Source organism: Pelmatolapia mariae, linkage group LG13, assembly GCF_036321145.2.
Source record: "Pelmatolapia mariae isolate MD_Pm_ZW linkage group LG13, Pm_UMD_F_2, whole genome shotgun sequence".
In the NCBI taxonomy this organism is placed as follows: domain Eukaryota; kingdom Metazoa; phylum Chordata; class Actinopteri; order Cichliformes; family Cichlidae; genus Pelmatolapia; species Pelmatolapia mariae.
Window position 1 is genome coordinate 4,729,572 of NC_086238.1, and position 17,652 is coordinate 4,747,223.

A 17,652-nucleotide genomic window follows, 5' to 3' on the forward strand; every position below is an offset into this window, starting at 1 on the left:
TGTGCAAAGTTGCAGACCTATTTGACAAGGACACCCTACTATGTTTTAATGGCTTGACACAGAAATTTGGCATTCCAACCAAACATTTCTTTAAATTTCTTCAAATCAGAAGCTTCATTTTAAAAACTCAAAAATCCCTAACACTGCCCACTCTAAACTCATTAGAAGACATAGCAATAAACCATCAACTGAAGAAGGGTTTAATATCCCGTTTTTACAGCAATCTTAGAGATGGCTCTCAGACATCCTCAGAAAAAGAAAGACTCGCATGGTGTCAAGACTTAAAGTGTAGAATAACTATAGAGGAATGGCAAAAAGCCTGCTTGAAAGCCCAAACACAATCTATAAACACCCGATTTAAACTAATCCAGTATAAATGGCTAATGAGAACATATATCACCCCAATATTATTAAACAAATTTGACCCCCAAACTCCGGACATATGTGTTAAATGTGGGGAAAAAGGCACACTGATGCATTGCCTGTGGGAATGCTCAGAAATCCAAAAGCTTTGGAAAGACGTTTTAGATGTAATTGCGCATATTACAAGTATCAAGCTGAATCTATGTCCTAAACTATGTATCCTAGGAATTTTCCCCGCTGAAATCCAGCTGAGCAAAGTTCACCAAAAAACCACAATTTTATGCCTGTTACAGGCGAAATATAGCATAGCCAAATCATGGAGATCCATTAGTAGACCACACTTGAGAATTTGGTTGTCGACACTGTCAAAATCCCTTGCTTTGGAGAAACTTACGTCTATGATAAAGGGTAAACATGCCTCCTTTAAAAAAATGTGGGGAAATTTTTTGTTATTTTTGGAATGTGAGGAGATGATCGATAGTGAACAGATATGATTATACTCATTCAATCTGTATGGGAGAAGTAGTGTTGCAGCTGTTGAAGAGAACCTGGGGGGCCTGCAAGTGCTGGACTGCTCAATAGAAGGACAGGAGATGAGATGTGAAATTAAATAGACTGGAACTGAAGAAAACACAGCTTATCGTCGCAACCGCTAGGTTGGATGCCTCACTAACTTGACACCCTTGGACTAAACTTCAGCCCGAAGCCCTGGAACAATGCACTTAAACCTATTGTCTCACGGTGTTATACCTGTTTATTGGAACACTGTCTGTTTGGTTTGGGTTTTTTTTTCCTTTCTATTTGAACTCTCTCTTCCTGTTGGTAAAAAAAATTGTTGGAAAAAGCAATAAATAAATCTTTGAAAAAAAAAATCATCCTATGCTTCACTTCCTTGGAAGCCAGAAACCTGGAAAACACCAGAATTATGACTCACAAATACACCAGCGGTTTCTTAAGAAACTCAAACCACAGTTCTTTTTCTCGTCTTCTACTGTTATTTCCCCTGCATGGACCCATGCTTTTTCATGTTGTGCCTGAGCTTCTCTTTTATTGACTAAACCTTTGTATATATTTAGCATTTAAGCAATATGAAATGCATTTTTTATGGTTATAAAACGCATTACATTTACTGTATTTGGACACGGATGAACTCACTGGACACTTCATTCTCTACACCTTACTAGTACCAGATTGACGCCTTTTGCCTTCAGAACTGCCTCAATTCTTTGTGGCAGAAGTTCAACAGAGTGCTGGAAACATCCCTCAGAGGTTTTGGTGACTTTGTCATGATCAAGAAACCGACTTGAGATGATTTTAGCTTTGTGACATGGTGAGCTATTCTTCTGCATACTATATCTAAGAAAAAAGAAGAAAGCTACAATCCAAAATAAAACAGGAAAAAAGCAAAGGAAACTAATACCGACAGAAAAGGAAACACAAATGGACCGTGGCATAAACACAAAGATAGCCACACTCAAACAAAACGACTTCTACAGATAACAACAACAACAACAACAAAAATAATAATTATAATAGCACTTTATCTAAACTAAATATTGTTGTCTTCTTTAAAACAAGAATAGAAATCAGAGAGAAAGAATAAGAAAGCCCAAAGACCTTTTACATTATGTGACCTATTTGTTCTACTCTTCGATCCCCGGGATCTCTGTCCTGGTCGTTGTGTCCTTGGGCAAGACACTTTACCCTACCGCCTACTGGTGTTGGCCAGAGGGGCCGATGGCGCGATATGGCAGCCTCGCTTCTGTCAGTCTGCCCCAGGGCAGCTGTGGCTATGTAGCTTGCCTCCACCAGTGTGTGAATGTGAGAGTGAATGAATAGTAGCATTGTAAAGCGCTTTGGGTGCCTTGAAAAGCGCTATATAAATCCAATCCATTATTATTATTATTACTTTAGGTTGAGGAAGTAGCCTAATTTATAGTTCCGGGAGTTAAGATAGATAAAAGATAAGATTAAAAAAAAAGAAAAGAAAAATAATTGAAATATGATGCCGCCCTCTCCTGTACACTTAAAGAATTTGTGATTAAGCCAATCATGTCGTTCATAAATCATAGAAACCCCCCCAAAACAAAACGTTTCTGTTTACCCGGTGTTCAGCCTATCTAATCTCCTGTGAGGAACAAGGCGGGGCTTTATCCATAGGAACTTTATTTGAAAACGCATTTCCAAAGGTTTTGTTTCACTTGCAGTAAAAGCCACAGTGAACACTGGAAATTGAGGTGATCACTTGTGAACTGCGTTAAGCCACCGACATGGCGCTGACTAAGTTAATGAGTGCGATCATCACCAGAGCGCTGTTTATTTTAGTTGCTGTCATCGGAGTGTTGAGGGTGGCATCGGTTAAGAAGGATAACAATTACTTGTTTCTGGCATTGCTTTTGTTGCCGCTTGTTGTTGAAATGATAGTAACACTGAAGATGCGAAAAGGACAAGATTATAAATGGTAAGATACGGAGCATGCATGTAAGTGATGGTAAAAAAGTGCTGTAATATTGTAATTATATTATCCTTAAGTATGCATTAGGGTACTTAATGCCTTAAGCTACTCATATTACATATTACTTTCAAACTCATCTCCGTTCTATGGTTTGCATTTTTCATCTTCTCCTAGTCTTTATCTCGTCCCCTGTGCATCTTATATGCATATTTAAGTAGTTTGTTCCTTTGCTGCTACTGTATTCATAAGCTGGGAAGCGAATAGTTAAACTGTCCCGAATGGTGGTACTGATACCCCTTGACTCTTATTACTTGAAGTTAATCTCTTCAGTTTTCCTGTATGCTTGAAGTAAACATGCTTAGCACCTTTTTTTTGGGTCACATTTTGAATGCTTCTGGTTGTCTTGTAGGTTTTCCCCTCCTATCTTTCTGTTCCTCATCACTATTATTCCCTCCATCTGGATTCTGGAGATACAACACCAGCAAGACAAAGCCAGTGATGAACAGGTAGTCCATGTACATTTATTGACCGATTCTATCAAATGTCACATCTGCTTTTGATGTTAAGGTTTATAAAGATTTAATTACAATAAAATAATAAATACCCTGTGAAAATACCCTGTGAAACTCTCTTCCATTGAATTTGAGATCTGTAGACTAGTCAGTTCTTTTAAAAAACAAAAAAACCCATCTTTTTAAACTTGCTTTTGGTTGAAAGGTGCTATATAAATAAAATTTTACTTTACTTTACTTTGAAATTCACTCACAAATCTTCTTTAAACTGTTTTCAGTGCTACAAACTAGATTCTATGGAAACTTTCCAAAGACTGCTGAATCGAAGCACCGAGCAGGGAAACACCACAAACCAGAATTTACTTAAGGTAAGAGTGACTGAATGGTTAAGTTATGGCTCTGTGACAGAAATAAAGAGAGAAAAAAAGAAAGAAAATACAAATGAATAAAATGAGAAAGAACACCGTGCCATGTGCAGTGCTGTAGAAACAAGAATGAGCTCAAATGGGACAAGCAATGAGCAAATACAGACTTGCCACAAATTTATTTTGTTATGCATGGCTTCTAATCAGGGAGAACCAGTTTTTCCACTTTATTCTACCAATTTTTTGAGTGAAACTCTCTGCACTCAGCCAGGAAGTAGACACATAACCAACTACAGAAATAACATCCGGTGGCATTGTCCCTCTTCTGGTCTTTTGCTAAGAAGGCTGGACTACCACTGTAAAGGTTGTTATTTCTTTATGCTGAGACACTTAACAGCTTGTTGACTGTTTCATAGTGACTTCTCTTTAAGAAAGCCAGAAAGAGCAGCGGAAAAGGTTTAAGCAAATCAAGTAAAATAAAATGATTAATGATGATTTCATTATTTAGATCTTGGAAACTGTTCAGTGTGGACTGAACACAGTGAAACGATTTGCTATTTATGCTCTGATTAACTTAGTCTCTGTTTTTTATTTTTCATTCATGCATTAAGATTGACTGGAAATTAATAAAATAATCCAACCAATCCACTCCACCTGTAGGAACAATGCATTTCTGTGACACTTAAAAAAACCTAAAACTAATTCATTTCAGCTACCTATCCAAAATAGTGCCTTTTTACTTCGTACTCTTAATAAGAAAAGTAGAAAACAGTACGTAAAGCATAAAGTGGATAGTAAAGAGACTTGGTAAAAGGAAAGCTTTTAACAGTCTCTCTTATTTCCACCATTTCAGATATCATCAGATTGATGATAAAGATGCAGCATTAAGAGCTATATAATTCACAAAGTGCCCACTAATTGGAGAAGTAGGAATCATTTTTAGAAAATAAGGGCCTTTGTCTCAATATCGAGTTTTAAAAATGTTTAGTGCAGGTTCCAAGAAAATAGTGCAGACATTTAAACTTTTTTTTTAATTTAATAAGTTTCTCCACTATTCTGTTATTCATTTTGATAATAATAATAAAAAATTGTACAAAGGAACTCAGGTTCTCTCATTTACAGTAGGGTCTTATGACATATTACCTGCACTGTGACTCGGGTTACTTATACTCAAATGCTTCTGTAGAACTGCTTTTAATTGTATGTGTGGGAGGAAAACGTTAAAACTAGAGAAGTTCTGAATAGCTGACATGTCAGTGAAGAATTCCTGAAATCTCACCAGAGGGAAAATAAAACTTCTCTTAAAAAACAGACAAGACTTGACATGTTAGCAGGTTTCACAAACACTGTTAAACACAAATGTTTAACGACATAGGAAAGATGAGGGGGAAGGGATCTAAGAAAACTTCTAATAAACCCACAGAAACAGCCTTCCATATACCGCAGGAAACCCCGTTCAGTCTTCCTTTCTCAACATGGCACCGAAGGTGAAGAAGGAAGCTGTCCCTGCCAAGACTGAGGCCAAGTCAAAGGCTCTGAAGGCCAAGAAGGCTGTGCTGAAAGGCGTACACAGCCACAGGAAGAAGAAAGTCAGCACTTCTCCCACCTTCCTTCGCCCTAAAACCCTCCGTCTCCGCAGACAGCCCAAATATCTCCGCAAGAATGCTCCTCGCAGGAACAAGTTGGATCACTATGCCATCATCAAGTTCCCCTTGTCAACAGAGTCTGCTATAAAGAAAATTGAAGATAACAACATACTTGTGTTCATTGCGGATGTCAAGGCCAACAAACATCAGATCAAGCACGCTGTCAAGAAGAGGTATGACATTGACGTCAACACACTCGTCAGGCCTGATGGCGAGAAGAAGACATACGTCCGTCTCGCCCCTGATTACGATGCGTTGGATGTTGCAAACAAGATTGGCATCATCTAAACAACAGTTGAAGAGACTTGTGGAATAAAAATAAATATTTGTATAAACAACAAAAAAAAAGAAACAGCCTTCCAGCAAATCTAACAAACAGCTTCAATAAAAATGAAAAACACTGACTCGATCAGATTGTCTGGTCCATCACTATCATAACGCAGCACTTTTAACCTCCATCACCATATCATCTTGGGATGAACAAGACCCCTTTCCATAGCTAAGAACCAAAGGGTCAGATTTGAAGGTGCTAATTCTCATTCCTTCTACTTCAAACTCAGCTGCCAACTGCCCCAGAGCTGAAGGCCACTGCCTGGTGAAGCCAAAAGAACCAAGTGGCGGAAATCCTCCACCACTTGTCTGAACAGAATTGCTAACAAAAGGCAGAGTCCAGATCTCCACCACTCAGGCTCAACACCTCCCACCTCCCTGTTGATGTTATGTCAGAATTAGGAAGCGACTGAGGCGAGATGCTCCCGGTACACCCAGTAATATCATGTGAATGCCAAGTTTAGTTTCTGTTGTCAGTGGATAATATAGCTTATTAGATCGCCACTGTTGTAGAAAAACTAGTACAAAACAAACAAACAAACAAAAAAAACTAACAGAATTTAATGAAATCATAGCTGCCAGCTGTTAAAGGAAATTATACACTCACAGAGAATATGTGCAATTAAACTGAATCCAGTTCTTTGATAAATTCTTCTTTTATGAATCTTTATCTGTTTTTAGTTTTTATGATCAATGTCAAATATTTAATAGTTCTATTTAATATGGAGGCCATAGTACAGGGGTGTCCAACTCCAGGCCCCGAGGGCTGGTGTCCTGCAGGTTTTAGATGTGTCCTTGATCCAACACAGCTGATTCAAATTGCTAAATTACCTCCTCAGCATGTCTTGAAGTTCTCCAGAGGACTTGTAATGAGCTAATCATTTGATTCAGGTGTGTTGACTCAGGGTGATATCTCAAACCTGCAGGACACCGGCCCTCAAGGCCTGGAGTTCAACACCCCTGCCATAATAGGTGTCGGGTGAAAAGTGTCCGCTGAACATCCAAATGTGCAGTTTCATATAAGGATGCTTGATAAGGTCTCTTTAGCCAGCAGTTGCTGCTGCCTCTGCATATATAGACACTTTCTAAACCTGCACTTTGTTAATGGATAAATACTTAACAATTAACTGAGCAATTTTTCTAGGGTCCATAAACTATCATAGGGTTCACTGTTGTTTACTGAAAGGACAGAGATGAGATTAAATCCAAAATGGCTGTTTCATTGAAGTGATTCAACCTTCTCAGAAAACCAAGTTTTCAACATTAAACATTTTTCAATTTTTTTCCTTTTCTTAAATACTGAGCAGAGGTTGTCCACTGTCTGCGCGAATGAATGGATCCTGGCTCTTCACCAGATCGTGCTCATCCTCCTCATTGTGGGGAAGTGGCTGCTGCCTTTGGGAGGCGGGGTCACAAAAGATGAGCTGTCTCAGCTTCTTCTAACTTTTGTTGGCACAGCAGCGGACATCCTGGAATTTACTAGTGAGACGCTGTCCGATGTAAAGTAAGGGGCTAATCGTGTTGCTTGTACGTTGAGAATGTGCTTCTTCTATCGATACATAAGTCTGCATTTAATGTAAGCAAACGTGTATATAGTTCCTGATATTGGTGTCACTTTTCTTACAGAGAAAAAAATCCTGCCATGGTTTACGTCATCTTAGCTGTATGGACCTGGAGTATGTTGCAGTTTCCACTACATCTAGCAGGTCAGCGAACCTTGTGTACCTTAAAATACCTGGTGTTTATTAAGGAGCTACAGCAGTGTAAGGAGGTTCCTTTCCTCTTCCCCGCTCTTCAAAAGACAAACAGTCTTAACAGTGTGTTTAGAGATTGGCTAGAAATCCAAGCCAGTCCTGGAAGTAAACAGTTAAGTACATAAGTGCAGCAAGTAAGTTGAAATTACAGCCCCCGGTGCTTTTAAATGACTAACTCAAACATTTTTACTTCCCGAGACTTAAATATATATCAGGGCAGGACTTTGTTTTGGAACCTTGTTTAAAGTTCTTGGCTAATAAACACTGCTAATAAAATTAAAGAAATTAGGTAGCAGGTTATTAGGTAACAGGTTATCAGGTTTCAGCTGCTTTGGCGTGGTTCCTCCTGGTGCACAACACAGCTCATGCCCCATGCGGCGAGAGTATGCAGGCAGCTGCTGTAGGACAAAGGATGAATGATTGATATCACTGACTGGTCCCCTCTCTCACCTGATCTAAATCCAATACAACATCTCTGGGACTTTATTTTTTGCCCATCTGATGCCACCAGGTTGCACCTCAGACTGTCTAGGAGCGCAGTAATGCCGTGGTCTCATTAGGAGCATGTCCCAATGTTGTCAGGCATCCACAGAAGCACATCGGGGGCCATACAAACTACTCCCTCACATTTTTAGTTGTTGCAATATAATTTCAGCAAAATAGACAAGCCTCCCCACAACATTTTTTCACTTTGATTCCTGGGGTGTCTTTGAATTCAGCATGTAGGTTTCCATTTCCATCAAACAATGTGGCATCCTTTCATTCCCATCACATTACACTGTATATATCAGTGTAGATATCAGCATGATTTTTTTCTCATTTTGATCTGATGTGTTTTTAAAGTGTTACAGGAAATTTTCAACCTTAGTTTTTGTGATCTCGAGTCTTTATTTACTATTTTATAATAAGTAAATGGTTATTCTAATGAAAAGTTTCTAACTTTAAGGATATCTTATGCTCTGGTTTGTTATTAATTATTATTATTAGCTCCCCAGGTTTCTGCTCACAGAGAACCTTCTTCCTGGTCATAGCTAAAATACTTGACATTAAATGACCTGGGTGGCTAAAAAATTTGTTAGACTATTTCTGAATTAGTGTCACCTTTATCTAAGGTTTCCTGCTGTATCATCCTCACTAAAACTTCTAACCTTTGGTTAATCCATCCACTTGTGTCCTGCATTCAGGTTCTAAATTAAAAGGAGACCTGTTATATTCAGACCATATTTGTATTCTTGGACTCTACTAGAATAGCTTGGTAAATTTCACACTTAAAAAAAAAGTGAGAGAAGCTGTTCTAAAAAAACAAATGTGACATCTGTCAAACTACATGCAGCTACCTGAAGGAAAGCTTCATTTTTACTGTCAATCATTTGTTTTTCCTCTTCTTATTCAACATAGTGGTGAACACCAAATCTGATGAAGAGAATGGCGGAGAAGATCAAGTTGTCCGGGAAACCTTCTTTATTAAACACAGCACTGATATTTGGAGTGTCATAGAGACCCTCTTTATCCAGGATGGGCCTTTTCTGTTGGTCAGGCTGACTGTCATTATCCACTTCAGAGTCTTCCACCAGATGCTTGGTTTCTTTGCCATCAAGAACGGCCTAGTGATCACACTGAGCTTGTACAGGTTGGCCATTATATTGCTGGACTACAGACATTCCATGGGCAACAATGCAGAGGCAGTGCCGATGCATGAGTCAGATGACAGACGCTCCAGCCACAGCAGCACTGAGGCAATAGCGATCCATGAGTTAGATGAGCTATGCGACAGACCTTCCAGCCACAACAGTGCAGAAACAGTGTCGACCCATGAGTTGGATGACAGGCGTTCCAGCCACAACAGTGCAGAGGCAGTGCTGACTGATGAGTTAGCTCTGGCAGATAAAGAGGAATCTTAGAGTGAGATGTATTACGCTAAACATTTAAAACCTTTTAAATTCAAATGGCAAAAACTATCACTGAAGCAGGAAAAGAAGGAAACACTACACAATGCTTTGACGCAGCTACAAAGTCAGAGTGACTAAAGTCAGACTATCAGATAAGAAGTTAGTCGACTTCTAACAGTGTGATAACTGATGTCTGACTGACAGGAATTGAGGGCAACAAACGAGGGTGAAAGTGAGATGATGAGATATTTTTGCATGTTGTATGAGATCGAGAGGAAGATAATAACAGACAGAAATTTTCCTGTTTTAACCCAAACAGGAAATTGAAAGTCATGCAAAATCCCCTCCAGTGGTAGTCGGTAGGTGCTTTGTTCATTTAAGTCTTAAATCATCTTAAATTTTAAGATGATTGCTCTTTACAAAATAAGGAATATGCTGTTTACAAATCAAAAAGTAATGTTACCTCAGTAGTTACATTAAATCAACGTGACATCTGTGGCTAAAACAGGTGGATCATTGTCCATTTGTACTTTTTTTTTTTAAACTAAAGATAAAATTGCACTCAGGTGATGAGCTGTGTTTGAGTTGCTTTTAAAGCCTTTAAAACCGTTTTTATGGCTTTAAAATGACACAAAGTTTTTATACCTGATTTATGTGAGGATCTTCATTTAGCTGGTAAAGGAACAAAAATATATGTCATGTTTGTTGTAAATGACTATAACTCATGATATCCTGTCAAAGCTGCTCTGACCTGAATACATTTCAGTAAATGTAGCTCATTTCACTTTTTTGCTATTTCATTTATCACAAAACCAAAAACAGTGGGTTCAAAATGATTATTTTTTAGTTTTTCTGGGTGATTTGTAGCATTGCCAATATATACAAACACAAATTCAAACTTTATGAGCACAAATGTGTTACATCTACTTCTGTATTTATTTTGTCTACATTTCTTCATTTTGTACAGTAAATCTAACCTGCAAACTGTCTACTGTCTCCCCTCTGTGGACATCAGTGTATTACCACTTTGATGATGCCATCTGTGACAGTTTTTTGTTTGAGATGTTGCATCAGAATCAGTCTTATCTGAGTTTAGAACATTTCAGCTCCCTATGAAATCACTGTGGCTGCTGTCAAACTGTCACAAGAGTTGATTTTTGTATTCACCGTCTATATGCCAGCTAGTTCTCAGAGATGTCAGGAAATTTAAAATTGACATAAGCACCTGCGTCATGGCCCCACAGTTTGACATGTGTGTTGAATGTCTTCTGACTGTATTGAAAGAGTGTTTGCACCACAACTATAAAACAAGAGTAAAACAGTTTCTAGCTAACTCCAGCTCCAGAAAATAGTCTTTTCCTTTTCATCTCTATGATGATTAAACTGGATAAAACTGAACAATGTTTGGAAGCATAAATCTGTCATGACAGTCACAAATTTGGTTTTGTGTGCTATTACGATAAATACTCAGGTGTTCAAAAGGCTCAAGGAATGTGTGAAATCCTTCAAAACAGTTTGTCACACCAGACTGAGCCATTTTCACCCTTCATTAATATTTGGAAATGCTCTAAGGCAAATGAGGAAGAACGGCTGTCCAAAATTCGGTCAAATTGTAAACAAGCATTGTTTCATTATATAAATCATCTCAGATATTTATTTTACAGGGACTGCAGTCTGCCCACTGCAGAGGAAGGGGAGTAGAGGTGTGCTGCAGTATGAAGATGCATAAAAGTGCAGCAACATATATGCCAGTTCTTCTTTTGTTACACTGCAAGGAAGAACATTTAATTTTTAGTGTGATGAAAATCTGTGACCAAATGAAATCACATATACTGTATTACCAAAAAAATAAAAAATGTAGGACAACACTGATATACACTTCTAGTGTTCACCATCATTCTTTTAAACAGTGTTAAATTAACCTTTATTTTGGTGGCAATTATTTAGACCTGTTCATTGACAAAGACTTCATATTGGCACGTGCTGCATGTATGATCTGTTGTGGAAAACATATGTTAAGAGCTGAGAACTTCAAACAAGGTTATGAGAAATGTGCCAAAGCCAATGAGACTAAAACAACTCTGTGAACTTCAAACACTCCCCAGTTCTCTGAAACTCTGATGGAGAGATGGAGCCTAGCAGTCCCGGTCAAATATTGACATGATTGATTGACAGGATTTTCACAGAAATCAAACCATTGAGTGTTTCCTGACTCGCTACAGTAAGAACAAATGAATTATTTGTATATAGAAACAAACCCCAAAAAGTTGATGTTGTTTATCTGGACATCTGTGTTTTCAGTGGGAGTGACAAAATGTTTATTTAAATTATTATTTAATAATAATGAAATATAACATAATCATTAAATAATAATTCTGAATAATTCCACTTGAAGTTAAAACGCAAACAAAGTGGAAAAACCATCAAGTTTTCTTGGCAGTTAAGGTGAGCTTGACTTCCCTCTTGTGGCATTTTAGATGTATTACATCATCTTGCTCCTCTTCTGCTTTACAGCATTTTTCACTTTACTGCCTCTTTAATCGTAACAGAAAAAGTTAATTAAACGAAATCATTTCTGGAGATCAGGACTCCCGTTAAACTGACCTAGTAAAGATTTGCAGGCTTCTTATTTTGTAAAATTAACTGAGAGCGGCTCCCAAACCTGGTTGGCTGCTGCATTTCACGCCCACTTTCACTCCACTAATCTATTTCATTCACTGCCACTCTCTGTGTTGAAAGGTGAAAAGGACATTTACCAGGCAGATGTCATTCTCTTTGGCTGCTTGTCTCTGCCTACACTGCTTAACACTCGCTGATCGTCGGGCATGTTTCGTTACCCTTGATCCAATCTAAAATCTCAAAAGGCAGGCGATTTGTGCATGTATGTTATTTTCAAAAAAGCTAGCACAAACATATATACATGTACATTTAAAATTCAGAGGAAGCTGTTTGAAATAACTAAATTTTGAAATTATGTGACTGTGAAGTTAAAAATAAATAATTTTACCTGTGTTCAGGTTGCTCTGTATTTGTGCGTGGGTTGGCAAATGCATTTGTGAGAAGTCAAAACACACAAATCATTGTGCAGATTTGTATATCTTAGTTTATGTTCATGGATCATACCATATGCTTATGTAAACATTTCGAGACTAATTTTACACCACTGAAACATGAGAAAGCACTCGCTTAGGAGGAATGACAACTGGTAGTGCAACAGCGCTTATAGAGCTATCAGTTGACACCTCACAGAACACATAACAGGCTGTTCAAAGATAGCAACACAGAAGTGGACGACAATACTCAGGTGGAATGAGCTTTAGTGTTCACAAGGATTAACTCTTCTTTTATTATCTTTAACCTAAGGAAACGTTGTTCAAAGAAAGGTGGTTTAATGTAGGTAGAGTATAATAATTGCTAGCAGCCTGTCTCCAAGGTTTACTTTACTTCTTTAGACTTTACTGTCTAGCACATGAGCACACCTGCAGAGAATCACATTATCACTGAGTCCTAGAAGTCACAACCTAAAAATAAGTAAATAAATATATAAAATATATAAGCGTTACCTCACACATCTTCTGGGTTTCTAATTTTCTTCTATTTGAGGTTTTAAAAAATTCCACAAACACAAAACAAAACAGCTGCTGCGGCATGTAACTGTCGAGTGAAACCTAAACAAATGTCAATTCTAGTTAGTTTCTAAGTCTAGGTGACACATATATTGACCCTGTGGGTAAACTCAAAGCTCTGTGACTTTTAATGTAAAGAGCGTAAGGATAATAAAAGATATGCTCTATAAGGACAAATTCACAGAAGCCAGAATATGTTCATCTCCTCTCTAAATATAGTATATATAGTCACTGTATGTGCAAGTAGTCCCAAGCCAGAAGCTCAGGCACTAAATGCTCAGTTTCAGAAACTTGTTAGCTCGATATAGTGTCTACAGTGTCCATAATATGGTGATCTCAAAAACACAGCTCTGCCTGTGAACACAGTAGCCCCACCCACCTGCCGATCAAATGTTTGTTTGTCAGGGGTAACCAATGAGAAGAGAGCTGGTGTAAAGATAGATGGAAGCTGATTAAAATGACAGTGGATGAACTGAGGGGCTGCATCATGGTCCAGTATAAGATAAATATTTTTAGACAACATTTAGACACTGGTCGATTCACCATCTCTGGGTGTAGGTTTCCTTTGTTTTTTGTTCATGGATGGCATAAGACTTTAGGCCCAAGTGTAGATTATAAATGACTGAATGAGATCGCCATTAAAAACTACTTCCTACCTCTGATTAGTCCCCCTTGTTGAGAGACTGCAGGGCGCTGATATGTTTACCAAACTGAGTCTGTGAAGTGCCCACTGTCTAGTTTGCATCAATGAAAAAGGTGAATGAAAAACAGCATTTGATCACACCTTTGATCACACCTTTGATCACACCTTTGATCACACCTTTTGGACTCACTTTTTAATATTTATATTTAATAATGTCTTCCATTATTAGCCATGATCATTTTGTCTTTGTATAACTTAAAGTTACTAAAGACCCAGTTGATCACCAGAAAAATGTGAGGAAGTTTATGCAAAGAAATATCAGTTTCTTTTCTGGGCTACCTCCTTGCGAGTGGGCAGATGAAGACAGAGCTTGAAACAAATAAAAGCTGTAGTGCACTGGGTTGTTCCCACCTCACCCATCCCCCTCTGTTAACAGCTCAGGAAAGCATGGGACGAGGCCAAGGGTGTGTTTCTTGAGACAGTTGAATGACATAAGAAGCTGGCAGATTGATGGGGGACACCTGTTTTCATTTAGATCAACATGTTTGGTTGTCATCAATGACATCTCTTTAAAGCCCCTATGTAATCGAAGAAATCATAACTCCATCAGCTGTCTGTCTAAAACTACCTAAATCTATGATAATTCATTCAGCATGTCATGTCTCCCAGCTGAAACCTGTCTCAGTCCTCTGTTCTCTTACCTCCATGTTTTGCTTGGCTTCTAAGTGCTTACCCTTGCTCTTGCCACTGCTTCCAGTAACCCCCTGGTGTGGCACCTTCCTCATGGCTTTGTTGAAATTCTCCTGTGTGATTTTGAAACTAAAACTTCGGTTTAGATTTGGAATCAGATTATTTCCTCGTCTGTCTGCTCACCCACTAACAGCGCTGTTCCCTAGCTTGTAATTCTCTAATAGACATCATTCTTTCTAGATTGTAGGATGTCATGACCAGTAATATTTCAAACACTGATCATTTTATTCTACATGACAGACAAGATTGACATTGTTTGCTATCTTGGCACAAAGAACAGTCTGCATGAGCCTTGTAACAGTACTGCTTGAAGCAACTGCATAGAGGGAATCACTGTTCTGTGATCAGTGACCAGAGCCCCTCGGCCATTTCTGTCATTATCATTTCAACAAAGCAAACAGCTGAATTTTGAATACCACGCTCACATAAAAATGCAGGGTCACACCAGGCCTGGGGTGCGATGTTGGATGGCCTTTCTGTCTCAGTCCACAGAAGACAGTTTGTTTCCATTCACTCGCTCACAGAAAAAAAAGCTGCTGTAGTGAAAAGGAAAATTCCTTTAATTTAGTTTCAGTGATATGTAATTGCTCAGAGTTGACTTAAGACTTAAGGTGCGTGGAAAAAAGGAAGCTGCCTTATAATAAGGGTTATGATTAACAGAGACTAATGGGTTTTTAAGAAATAGAACACACAGTTTATTTTTTCTCTTCCTCTTTCGTCTTCTGTGAAATTTTCACTGTGATTTCACATGATGATGACTGAAGTATGATGACAGACAATTTGGAACAAAGACAGGAAAAGTCTGGCTGTTCTCCAGGGTCACAGACCTTTTTACCGTTTCCTCTGTACTAAGCTGATAGGCCAGATAAATATGAATAGAAATCAACCTAGCACACAGCCAAACAGGGCAAAGTGACATGTGTGTGTGTACCATGTTTAGATATCTTTGTGAGGACCAAAAATTGGAATTTTGCTATGCTTGTGGGGACCTAATGTCCATCATTTTTGATGGTTAGGGTTAGGGTAAGTAGGTAGGGAAAGCATTATGTCAATTCGATGTCCTCACTAAGATATAAAAACAAGTGTGTGTGTGTGTGTGTGTGTGTGTTAGATGACATAATCACTGACTTCTGTTAGATAAGTGTGTGTGTGTGTGTGTGTGTGTGTGTGTGTGTGTGTGTGTGTGTGTGTGTGTTAAACTGTACAGAAGATTTAGAAATTTCCTTAGTAGGTTTTAAATCTTAGCATTCTAGCAACAATATCAAGAGGAATCAAATTTATGCCTGAAACAGAGATACATAAAGAACAGTGCTTAGATACAAGAAGACTGGAAAGTCCTGAAACACGTATCAGGACCCACAAACTCTAAGAAGTCAAATTATGATCACCTGATAAGTCCACTGAAAAATTGTGGCAAGTTCTCCAAGATAAAAAAAACAAAACAGAAAAACATTGTTGTTTAGATCGATTTTTTTCTCCTTAATGTATTTTTTAATGTATTAAAAATACATTCTTAACATTATTATTGCAAGGATCTCCCACTTTACCTTTATTACTCTCATAAATTAAGAGTATAATTATATTTGTAGCTCTGGAAAATTATATTGACAGTCATGTGAAAAAGAAAGTTTGCAAAGGACTCTATGCAGTCCTTTGCAACACTGCACCTGGAATTAAAACCCAAGAGTTACATCTTAGACTCTACAGGCCTCAGTGAGCATATTGAATGTTAAAGATCAGGACAGGACAATTAGAAAAAGAGTGAATGTGTATGGCTTGTTGGAAGGGTTTCCAGGAGAAAAACCCTTCTCTCTAAAAAGGCAGCACAGCTTAAGTCTGCACAATTGCATGTGAACAATGTCCTTTGGATACAAAGGTCAAAATCAAGAAATTTGCCTCAATGCAAACACCCAAACACAGAATATCCACACTAATACTTCATAGAAACTGTAAACCATGGTGATGAAGGGGTGATGATCCAAGCTTGCAGACTTGCTTTTGCAGCCGCAGTATCCGGGCAGTCGACAATGAGCTTCTCTGTATTTCAAACTATTATTGAGTCAAATGTGAGACCATCTGTTCGACAGCTTAAGCTTGGATGTCCCACACACAGCAGGAAATCTACAGCAGAATGGCTCAAAAAGAAAAGAATTAAGGTGTTCCAATGACCCACTCCAGACCTCAGCTTAACTGAAATGCTGTGGTGGGACCTTAAGAGAGCTATGCATAAATGAATAACCACAGACTTGTAAAAAAGAGTGGGTCAAAACTCCTCCACAATGATGTGAGAGACCGATAAAGTTGTACAGAAGATTATTTCCAGTTATTGCTACAAAAACATGGTTCCACAAGCTACCAAATCAGAGGGTGTACTTTGCTTCTCACTGGACTCCTGTGATCTTTTTTACATGACTGTATGTGAACATGTAAATACTTCAGTCCACCTTTACCTGCATTTTATACGCCAGTTTGAATACTACTAGAAATGCAAGTTTTATAAAATTACAAACTAAGATTCATCCAAATATAATCCTATTAAAATGCAGTTACTGAAGTTACATTTACTCAAGTGCTCTACCTAAATACAAGCACAGGGTATTTGCCACTTAACAATCGCCTCTTTATAAAAAAAATAGATTATTTACAGTAAGGAAGAGATCCAACTGGAGGACGTTCATACAAATTATGTCCAATTTAGTAACATTTAGATGTGGGGCCAATGGTATTTACAGTAATTACAGGCAGATTTCATGGTGCTGAATATTGCAGTATGTGCACTCTGTAGCTCGGGACAACTTGGAGATGAATGAATGAGGACAAATATATATTCCTGTATATTTAAGATTGAGAGGAAATGTTTATACAATGCAGAAGTTGTGTAATTGTAAAGATATTATTACTGTATGTAGAGCAAACTTGCACAATTCTGTAAATAAACTGTATCTGCATTTGGACATGGGTAATTCGTTCCTGTATATATTCAGTGGATCTTTCATACATTAACTGAAGGGTATAAAACAGTTAATAAATATAAAAGAGTTGATAAAATAGTTTTCAACCAGTAAAGGTCATATTTGCCTGTTTGTTGTTCTGCTTCAGCTTTGGACTTAATTTATAATTTCCAGGAATTAAAACAGCTCATGTTGTCCTTGTCGTGGTATTCCTGTTAAAGAAAGGCATGCTGTGATGCTGCCTCCCCCATACCCTTAAAGAATTTATAATCAGTCCAAGATGTCATGAATTAATCACGAAAAAACAGAAAGACCTTGCGTCAGCTTGCATTGTATTTAACTGGAGCCACATTTATTCCGACTTTCCC

The 17,652-nt window shown here is 38.1% G+C and overlaps 2 protein-coding genes across 2 annotated transcripts; both read left to right on the forward strand.

The window, feature by feature from the left end:
• The first annotated feature begins 2,596 nt into the window (after window positions 1-2,596).
• On the forward strand, window positions 2,597-11,118 carry LOC134640048 (transmembrane protein 26-like). The gene is made up of 6 exons (XM_063491622.1): window positions 2,597-2,824; window positions 3,228-3,324; window positions 3,609-3,698; window positions 6,979-7,175; window positions 7,298-7,377; window positions 8,824-11,118. The coding sequence occupies exons 1-6, from the start codon at window positions 2,634-2,636 to the stop codon at window positions 9,324-9,326; spliced, it is 1,158 nt and encodes a 385-aa protein (XP_063347692.1). The 5' UTR covers window positions 2,597-2,633; the 3' UTR covers window positions 9,327-11,118.
• Window positions 5,145-5,644, forward strand: LOC134640049 (large ribosomal subunit protein uL23-like). Its single transcript, XM_063491623.2, has one exon. It carries the CDS (start codon window positions 5,171-5,173, stop codon window positions 5,627-5,629), a length of 459 nt encoding a protein of 152 aa, XP_063347693.1. The 5' UTR covers window positions 5,145-5,170; the 3' UTR covers window positions 5,630-5,644.
• Window positions 11,119-17,652: the final 6,534 nt, after the last annotated feature.